This window comes from Lycorma delicatula, chromosome 12 (assembly GCF_047948215.1).
Source record: "Lycorma delicatula isolate Av1 chromosome 12, ASM4794821v1, whole genome shotgun sequence".
NCBI lineage: Eukaryota > Metazoa > Arthropoda > Insecta > Hemiptera > Fulgoridae > Lycorma > Lycorma delicatula.
This window is the reverse complement of record NC_134466.1, coordinates 4,472,335-4,482,526: the sequence shown is the minus strand read 5'-3', so window position 1 is coordinate 4,482,526 and position 10,192 is coordinate 4,472,335. Positions and strand designations below refer to the sequence as shown.

The 10,192-nt window shown below is 31.9% G+C and overlaps 1 protein-coding gene across 1 annotated transcript; it reads right to left on the bottom strand.

The window, feature by feature from the left end:
- Positions 1-389: 389 nt before the first annotated feature.
- On the bottom strand, positions 390-7,704 carry LOC142333497 (odorant receptor 85f-like). The gene is made up of 5 exons (XM_075380749.1): positions 7,585-7,704; positions 6,638-6,737; positions 4,292-4,393; positions 4,040-4,195; positions 390-480 (listed from the first exon to the last, which is right to left on the bottom strand). The coding sequence occupies exons 2-5, from the start codon at positions 6,689-6,691 to the stop codon at positions 418-420; spliced, it is 375 nt and encodes a 124-aa protein (XP_075236864.1). The 5' UTR covers positions 6,692-6,737; positions 7,585-7,704; the 3' UTR covers positions 390-417.
- Positions 7,705-10,192: the final 2,488 nt, after the last annotated feature.

Here is a 10,192-nt window from a genome sequence, read left to right as displayed (position 1 = left end):
GAATCAATGACGGGACGATTTACCCGTTAATTTCACTTCCAATGCTTTCATGTCACCCTCGGAATAAAAGCCAGGATTAAACAATTTTTGAAGCTATAACTGTAAATGAAATATTTCTGTGTTATTTTTATATGAATTTTATTTTTGTAATATTTTGATTTGTCTATCACGTTCTGAAATTCTTTTTTTCTTTTAGGTAACTCTGCACGTTTCCTGTTGTGTGATGTACAAGAGCTGCAATTAAACATAATGAAAAAACACGGTTGTGTTTTTTCATTAAAATAAAGTGACCGATATTTAAAATTTAAAAAGTTATCTATGAGGTTAAAGGTATTATCGTAAAAAGAAACTCGTAAATTAAAAAATTTTAACTTTAAAAGTCATCAACAAATAAATCATTTATAAATTTACATATTTTTATTTTTTTTTGTTGTTTAATTGCAACATCAGATTGCAGTACGAGTACGAGACTTGTAGTGCCTGAAAAGAAATTAAAATCAATAATTTATTACTGTTGATATTAAAACTACTTAATTAGTTTATAATTCTTTTTATATTACGCCTTTGTTTTTCTTTTTCCATTCTTAAATTTCACGGTTCACTACCTTAATCGACTTTGACCTGAAATTAAGTTGCGCATATGTAATATAGGATGTAAATTTTAGTATCGTCGTGTGTAAATTAATTAGGACGAATAAATATTTTCCTTAACGTTTCATTTTTACGATGTGGATTGTCTTGAAATCACCTTTAACCGCTTTATTTTTTTAAACTACGAGTTTTGCTGCTTTTTATGAGTAAGTTTTTGCTATTTACGGAATCTTACTGCTTTTTCTTTTAATATAATTGCTTTTGAGCTACTTTGAGAAGTTGACTTCGATTAATAAATACTAATGTAGCCGGTTTTTGTTCGATTATAACACTGTTTGTCTCTCTAATATATAAATATAGTGCAAAACGTTTTGAATTTAGCAAGGCTACAACTATTTAATTACGAGCGACTTGCTACTGAAGTCAGCGTTGAGGAAAATGTAGAAATTTCCACAATAATAATTACCCGCTCTGATTTAAGGAAAATCTTCTTAGGGAGAAAGCGAATGAAATTCAAAAATTCCTCAGAAGTCAAAATATTTTCCGAAATCCTAAATATTTTTCGGGTGATGGTGTCAGTATTGACTCAACAGCGCAATAGTAGGTCGTTTATGTAGAGCGAAAAGCTAGATATCAAATTTGAAAAGATTAACCGTTAATAATACCGCAATACAGAGATATCGTTCGGCTTGGGCCAAAAATTAGGAATCTGGTGTTTTGTTGACTGGAAATTGTAAAGTGTAATCATAATTTTTTAGCTTTTCAGAATGACTGTCCATTATACAAACAACAGTCAAATAACTTCATGTTATTTGAAGTCGTTTGTAAAGCGGGTACATTCGGTTTAGGTGGTGATAGAAATTTGTCGAGTTAGAAGCGGGGTCTCTGATCTTTCGCGTGTACGCTATTAGCTTAGTTCTTGAGGGCTACAAGGTAGAGTTAGGTGTCTGATGTTTTCTTGAAGGCAAACTTGACTAGGGTGGAATTTACCGACGTAAATGTCTCTCGAGGCATCTGCTTCGGTGGCATCTGAAGAGGCCGAACTGATGACTGTGGAATGTGAGCGGTTTATTGTCCTTTATTTAAGCCACTCGTGGCTAGGAATTGAGGGGAGTGTAGCCATTAGACACGCAAAGACGCGGGTGTTCTTCTGCTTCAAGGGTGGTGGGGAGAATAACAAACCTTCATCAAACCGTACAGCAAAACTCTTTTCTTGTAATTTAATAAAATATATTGGTTTGGAAGAAATTCTTATTACGCTTTAATAAATTATCAAACGATTAAAGAGTAATCCCGGCAATTTATTAAAAATAAAATTCGACGATTTTCATTTACCGTCGATGAATTTTGTGTGCTCAAATAATTTTCATTAACGCCTTCTCAACAGTGAATTACTTTTTAATTACGTTTTTCCTATTTCGTAATTAATTATTAATTTTACGATGCTGTTCTGATAAAGGTTTTATCCCGGGATTCCATTGATCCACCCAGGAAAGTTCTGGAACAGTTATTTTAATTTTACTTATGAAATAGCAAAATTAGTTACTCGACCTGAATATCATATCGTTTTGTTCCGATCGATATAAACGATTTAGTTACTTATAATTGAATTTATAAATTGCAATAATAGTACGGATTTTTAGTGAGATATACCTGAGATAGTGGCATGACTGGTAATGAAGAATTGGTAAAATGACGTGAGAGTGAAAAAAAAATGGCAAAGTACGGATTAGAAATACGAATAGCGGCTAATCAAAAATGTCAAATATCACGTACTCTGCGAGAAAATTAATTTTATATTTTTTTTGAGAAACAGTTTGACAACTACTGGAGAATTATCAGGAGAGGGCTTCATAATAAACGCTGCTTTTTTGAAGCTTTATGGCCTGCAGTTTTAATTAAACGCTAAGGAATAAGGCTAAACTTTTTTTTAGATAGATTTCGTAAAAAAGCTGCCATTGTAATGCGTAATGGGTACCGTGATTCGACTTCCGGGAAATTTCGACATTTTTTTCATCTTCGCGTTTCACAACCCCCAGACCTCAAAACCTCTGTCCGTTCAAAAGTTTATATATATATATTTCACTTTATAACTACCGTAACTTTAGGCCAATTACTTTGAAATTTATAAATAAAATATAATGACCGAAAATCTCGGTCACGTTTGTTAATGAGAAAAATCGAACCGTGGGGGTGGAAATATATTTTTTTTTCGAAAAAGCCCCCCTTTTTCGAAAAAAAAAATATCGCTATAACTTTCTTATTAAGTAAAATATCGAATTCGTTTAAAGTCGTACTATTCTTTGGACAAGGGCCTAAACATGTCTAAGTAACGTTTTTTTATATCACCAACCACTGGCCAAGGGGGTGGTAAATATAGGGTTTAGAAGAAAAACAAATCATACATCTCTTATTAGGCACAGCATCGAATCGGTTTAAAGTGGTCGATAGTTCTTTAAATAATACGTAAATCTTTTGTCTGAAACAATTTTTATATGACCAACCCTTACGGCAAGGGAGGATCAGCATTTTGCAGAAATTGTTAGAAGGTAGGGGTTGTCGCTTGCTAAATATGAAAATCTTTTTTATATGACACCATTGTCGTATGGAGTAAATTTGAAGCTTTTCTTAACTTTAATGCGGAAATCTCTTTCATCCCCTACCTAGCACCTGTAAAATTTACCTCTGACTTCGGGCGTGCGAAAGGGATTTTTTATTTTGTGTCCAAATATTAAGATATCGATGTTGCTGAAGCGGTCAAGAAAATGAATTTATCGGCTCGTACTCTAATTTTTGTGATCTTTTTCCTATCGGACTTCCTTTTATTTAATTCGCTTAAAAATAGACAAGAAGTTGTCGAGGTAAAGAATTGAACATCACAGTACGTATGTGGCTCACAATTCAGCCAAAAATTATTATGCATAAAACAGCATGAATGATGATATAAGCAACAAGTGTATTAAAAAACAAGGCGATCGTGCTGTTAAGTTATTTTAGTTACTTTTATTCTAACCACCGGTTTGGTCTAGTGGTTAACGCGTCTTCACAAATCAGCTGATTTGGAAGTCGAGAGTTACAGCGTTCAAGTCCTAGTAAAGCCAGTTATTTTTACACGGATTTGAATACTAGATCGTGGATACCGGTGTTCTTTGGTGGTCGGGATTCAATTAACCACACATCTCAGGAATGGTCGAACTGAGAATGTACAAGACTTAAAGAGAATGTACTTCATTTACACTCGTACATATCATCCTCATTCATCATCTGAAGAATTATCTAAACGGTAGTTACCGGAGGCTAAACAGGAAAAAGAAAGAAGTTACTTTGATTCTGTTTATACAAATTCTTTGTATTGGATAATAGTTTACTTTCACTACCACTTTCAAATGAATAGATCTAATTCTGCTACAAGTAGATATTAATTTGCTAATATTTAAGTACAAGTTACCTTAAGTAAGAAATTTAAATCCAATACATATAAACCGGCCGGCTCCATTTTCAATGGTTTTTGGGTACCGATTAATAACATTTTGATTCCGTGTTTAAACCATATCGGTTTATTTTTCCACGGGCTTGAAGCTATCGAATTCCATAGATGTTCACTCTAAAAAAAGAATAATTATAATTTTACACGTAAAAAAGTACCGACTATCATCCATAAACATTCAATAATAAGTTACGTTATACAAAATTATCTTACCGTATTTATTAGATATTGTCCCATAAAGCAGAACATTGCGTAAATGCCAACAGATGTTAAATATCCCATCACGTATTTTCCTTTGCCAGAAATTTCATTGTTCTAAAAAAAAAATAATTTTAAACTATAAATACGTAAATAAGTTTTTTAACGCTTAGTGTGCTGATATATAAAATTTTATTAAAACGAATAAACAACGGGAAACCACTTCACTACTAATTTCCTGGGCCCGTACGAACTGACTTCATCGGTGATGATTGCCTATGACGTATGCTAAAAGCGAAATAAAATTGCGATGAATTATTTCATTAATATTCTATATTAAAACAATAAAATTCCCATCTACCGTACCAAAAGATATAAAAATCAAATCGTTGATTATAAACGGACGGACTTAAGAAATCTAAAGTATTCGAAAACTTTGTCTCATTTTTCCTAAGGTATTTCGGAAGTTAGCCCCTAGATTAAACTTCCGACGCGATGCCGCGTAATAGACACGATCCGCAAGGATGCTGTGTACAATTAATTTTCAGTCGCAGGCAACAGAAATGGGACGTCGTTCTGAGTCGTGATACGCATGAGATATGCTTAGTGTGTCCTATTCGCAAACGGCAAATTCTCCTCTCGACGGTTATTCGTGCACGGTAGCTCTACGGTGATAGAGTATTCTTAACAGCACCAAGTTGATTGTGGGTGGTAGCTTTCCGTACACTTCACCACAAGTCACGGACCACCCTCTTCGTAAAAAGGCAAGATCATCAGAAAGAACAAAATTAGTGAAAGGAGGCTGAAAAGATTATTTTGCCGCAATATCGGCGCGCTCATCGCCTGTAATTCCAATATTACTGGGGATCCTGCAGAAGCTCACAGTTGTGTTACGTTGAGTCATTTCAGAAATAAAACTCTGAATCTTACTGGTAAGAGGGTGACTGGAGTACATGCCACTAATCGCGTATAAGGCGCTCATGAGATCTGAGCATATCAGAATATGTCATTTACATTAATAAATGTGTAATAATAATAATAATAATAATATGACAACAATTATTGCCAACAAAATATACAAGCACCTGGAAACCAACAAAAGTCCTCCATTTGCAGCAGAAGGGATGTGCAGAAGCCGAGAGGGGGAGAAAGAACAAATAATCATTGATACGGTAGCCACGATACACTAAAAGAAATCTGTAGCTGGCCTATATAGACTATAAAATGACATTCGGTAATGTGCCGCACTCATGGCTTACAATGATCTTTGTTATAAGAAATTATAAGAGAGTAATTCTTAAAGAAAATATCAACAACAAATGTAGGCGATGTATGCAACACAATGAAACAATAGATCATATAATCACCGGTTGTCCGATTCTAGCTCCGACGGAGCATACCAGAAGGCACAGCAACGCTGCAAAAATTGTACACATAGAACTCTGCGATTGATACTCGTTACATCTTCAAAAAGGGCCCTACTATACTAATGAGCCAGACTCCTTTTTCGAGAACAACAGCGCAAAAAGTTTCTGGAACCAGGGAATTGTAACAGCAAAACCCATCGCCTTCAATAAGCCACATAGTAGTAGTTGATAAAATGGAAAAAGTAACTTATGTAATAGACGTAGCCATCCCGTCAAATAACATCAACACTAAACGCAATAGAAGCTGCAGAAATATGCAGATCTTGCTTTTGAAATTAAAGAAATGGGGAATCAGAAAGAAGTTTATATAATCCCGATAATTATATCTGCGGAGGGAATAATCCCATCTCCTATGCACAACAGTCCTAAAAAACTGAAGATCCAGTGGAAGACCCACGCGATAATGCAAAGGAACGTGATAATTGACACCCGCCTTGTTACCCGGTAGGCACTTAGTCAACAATAGAAAGCCTAATCTCGTTGGTATAAATCACTCCGAGTTTAAGGAATTTCACCGGTAAAAGTAGAAGCTGTGAAAGTGTGGGATAATAATAATAGTATGGAAATTAAGTAAAAGGTAATAAAATTACGTTTATCTATAATAATAACTGATAAACTAATAACAGTGACTTTTAATATGTTTTTAATAGGACCATACTGTGATTCATGTATTAATTGCTTAAGATTCATTTAAATATCTGGCATTTCAATCCTTCCGTACCTGTAAGAGGTTATAGTATTTTCTTTTGTAAAAATATGCACGACAGAAGCATCACGACCGTTAAAAGATCAGGTAATCTTTTTTCAATAATTCAACACACTTGTAAATAAAAAATTAAAATCCAACTAAAAATTTAATGTAATATTATCAAAATACTTCTTATTTTTTATTTTACTAATAAAAATTTTCATTAGTTATTAATATTATTATTACCTGAAACATGCAATACAGAAGAACACTGCAGTGGAAGCATGTAGTTTGATTCATTACCAAAAAAGTAAATTTCAGTGATTTATATACATCTTTCACCTTCCTGAAAAAAAGTAAATAAATAAAACAAAATTTAGCCTGAGACAGAATTATAAAATCTCTGTGTTTTATCCAATAGAATGTCGGTTTGAATTACACCCAGGCTCGGTATTTTCGTGCCAAGCCTAATTCCCACCGTTCTTTTTACAGAGATATCTCATTAACGACTGTAACTTATGTTGAATTATAAGTTGTATTTGCTTAAAATAAAATAAATAAAGAAACCTACTACAGTTTATAGACTTAAATTTATGTCAAAACTAAAAAAAAATAATTTTTTTTAAATTCAATTTTCTAACGAAACAAAAATTGTTTTGTATTATATTTTTTTGCGATCTGAATAATAGATTCGATTTAATTCCGCATTTTTTATTAATGAAATATCATATCAGATAAGGTATCGGAATAGCTGTTTACAATTTTTTTCATTAAAAATTTACCACCCCCAAATAAGTAAGTGAAATTTCATCTTTTGATAAGAATACACAAGTAAATTTAGATCTGGATGTTAAACGCGGATGCCTCGGAGAACTGTTCTAGGTCCCTTGCTTTTTCTTTTTTTATTACCGAGCTGCCTCAAAATCTTGATCCGTTTATGATAATAATTTTCGCCGATGACATTATATAGATAATTTTTTTTTTTGTCTTCAGTCATTTGACCGGTTTGAGGTATTTATTTATTAATGTCAGCGGTTAGGACAACTCCGTCGTGAATGCCGTACTATAATGGCGATTGGTATATTAAATTTCCCTGAACTAATTCTAAAAATGTGTCTTTTAATCAACCTTATCGAACCTTTTCTATAAGAAAATAATCTTCCGGAAAAATAAAATAAAAAATTAACACTTACTGTATTATTATGAGGTGATGGCAATATACACTTCTTAAAAAATCTTTCAATTTTAGATCACTTAATTCTGCGTCTATCGCTGATAAATCTCTATTAAAATTATTTTCATTCAACTTATCCATTACGTTATCCATATTTTCAATGAGATCGCTTAAATATTTCATTTCAAAACAAACGAAAACCAAAGAAGACATTTCTAATAATGACCACAAGCCAATCAATGTTAAAGTTACAGCATACATTATTATTTGCATAATTAAATTTAGACTCAATATTATTTTATTTTCATTATTATAAATTGTAATCAATAAAAGCGACGGAAAAGGTATAATTATGTCATTTAAATCGATTTTATCATTATTTATCGCGTATAAAATGAATGCGATTATTGGTACAATGCACATAAATACCGCGTACAACACCATTTCCATTGATATGAACCTGTAAATAAAGCGATTAAAAACAATAATTACCGTTAAGATTTATGAATTGACTTTTTATTTATTATTTTCAGTTCTCTTTTTTTCTCTTTTGATAATGATGAAAAATTAATTTTAGATGACGTTTGAAAAATATTAAGTATCATCGGGATTCGAACGCAGAAGTTTCTAAATCAAAGCTGAGACGCTTCCGCTTCCCTTAAGCTCACTCACTCGTTTCTCATATCCCTAAAATATTTTTCTTTACTCACTGATGAATTAATAACCGCAAAAAGATGCTTATTGAACCCGGGAACTACGAATGAAAAGCCCACAGATCTGCGAATATAGTCCATGATATTATTTATATTATTCCGTTACCTATTATACTGAGTGAGCATCATAAAACCGAATCCGTAATGAAACCGCTACCCAACACTATTTTTGAAAGAATAATTTTCGACTTGATAATCTCTCTGTATGCATAAAAACGGATTTATGACTTTTTCTTAACTGCAGTAATAAGCCCTCATTGAGAGCTTTTCAACCATCTCTCATAAATGGTAAAAATAAATATCTACCGATTCCAGAGTTATAGCCAAATAAAAGTTTAACGAAGGAAATATTTGGATCTTACAAGGGAAGGCTCATCGGTTCGAAGCAGATTCATTTTCTTTTTTTTAACTGTTTTTTATATAAATATATTGGATTTATTAACAATTAATAATCCCTGCTTGTTAAAAAATATTAACTATAAATAATAATTAAACGATAAAAAAAAAAAAATAAAATTTTGAAGTTATTACTGGAATAAAGTTTTATGTACTTTTGAATATCTATATATGGAATTTAATAGCCATTTTCACATATGTGTATATGTAATAAATTTGGTGAAACATCTGATTATTTAATATTAATTAAAAATTATAATTTAGATTATTTTTGCATTTTCTAGTTTAATTTCATTAATGTTAAAGTTAACCACACAGTAGACCCTCGCAAGAACAACATATTCACTGAGGCATACATGCCCGATCTTTAATGAATTTCAAAAAATTCTTATCTTTTAGTTCATTACTCACTGATATCCTCGGACAATATTCTTCCTAGGTCGGAGTCCATCATCGTGTCGTTTATTTGTATTCTTTTGCCGATCATTTAATCGCTCTTTGGTTTGATATAATTCTTCTGATCCTAATTTGCGTACACGTTCTCTAGTTTTAAAAATCGTGTAACTGTCCGCTTTATTAAAGAATTGAAGTATCGTATCTCGCTTTCAAATGAAATAAGTTTAAATAAAGTACAGGTAAAAATGTGTATAAGTAATTTAATAGATGTACAAGGAAGTCAAGTGGTGTCAACATCAGAATTTTTGTTTATCTCGAACAAAGAAACACGGTGTTCTACTTTATATAATTGTGTAGATATGTAGATGAGTGTTTAAAAATATAACTGATATTTTATTTTGTTTTATCTCCCCCAAAAAAATTACCAAATATGTTATTAAAATAATTTAAGAATTATCGATATTTGAAGCAGTATTTACGCGCATAAGAATAGCTTTAATTTGAATTTTTTAAATTTGAGAAAGTCTAACTACCGAGGGGTAGGATAAAAATAAAAAAATATTTACATAAGTGATTCCTTCGTTTGAGCAAAATTTTAGGATACGGGACTCACGGTGAACGTATTTCACTATCTTCATTTAATAACATTTAAACAAAAAAAGATAAAAAATAAGCTTATTATCTCCCAAAGGCATTGTCTTAAAATCATTTTCTTTTAATTGTTTAAAAACTCTTGTGAACGATAATTTTAGAATTGTTTTTATACGAAAAATTAAATCATTTTATCTTTCTTCGGTAAAAACCAAAACAAGAAAAAGAATTTAAAAAAATGTTTTTAACTAGATTACTCGATTTATGCACCGGCAAAGTCTTAAAACTACAAATAATAGTAATGAGTTTTTTGTTAGCGGTGGTTTTAAATACGATCAGGAAATATCTTAATTACCTATGAAGACGTAAAAACTTAAAAGGGTTTCTGTCTGTCCTTCTGATCGATTGCAGCCAAAATTACATGACATCAATGTCCGTATACAGAAGCTGTGCAAAATTTCACCCTAATCGATTCATCCGGTCTAGAGATATCAATAAAATTAAAAAAAAAATAAACAGTCCACTGTAACA

What these genes read in the sequence shown, in the direction of transcription:
- LOC142333497 (XM_075380749.1), bottom strand. Translation starts at nt 6,691, where the DNA reads ATGAATCAAACTACATGCTTCCACTGCAGTGTTCTTCTGTATTGCATG. An exon ending in TTCTGTATTGCATGTTTCAG is followed by an intron (nt 4,394 to 6,637) that starts GTAATAATAATA and finishes TTTTTTTTTTAG; the next exon opens with AACAATGAAATTTCTGGCAA. An exon ending in GACAATATCTAATAAATACG is followed by an intron (nt 4,196 to 4,291) that starts GTAAGATAATTT and finishes TTCTTTTTTTAG; the next exon opens with AGTGAACATCTATGGAATTC.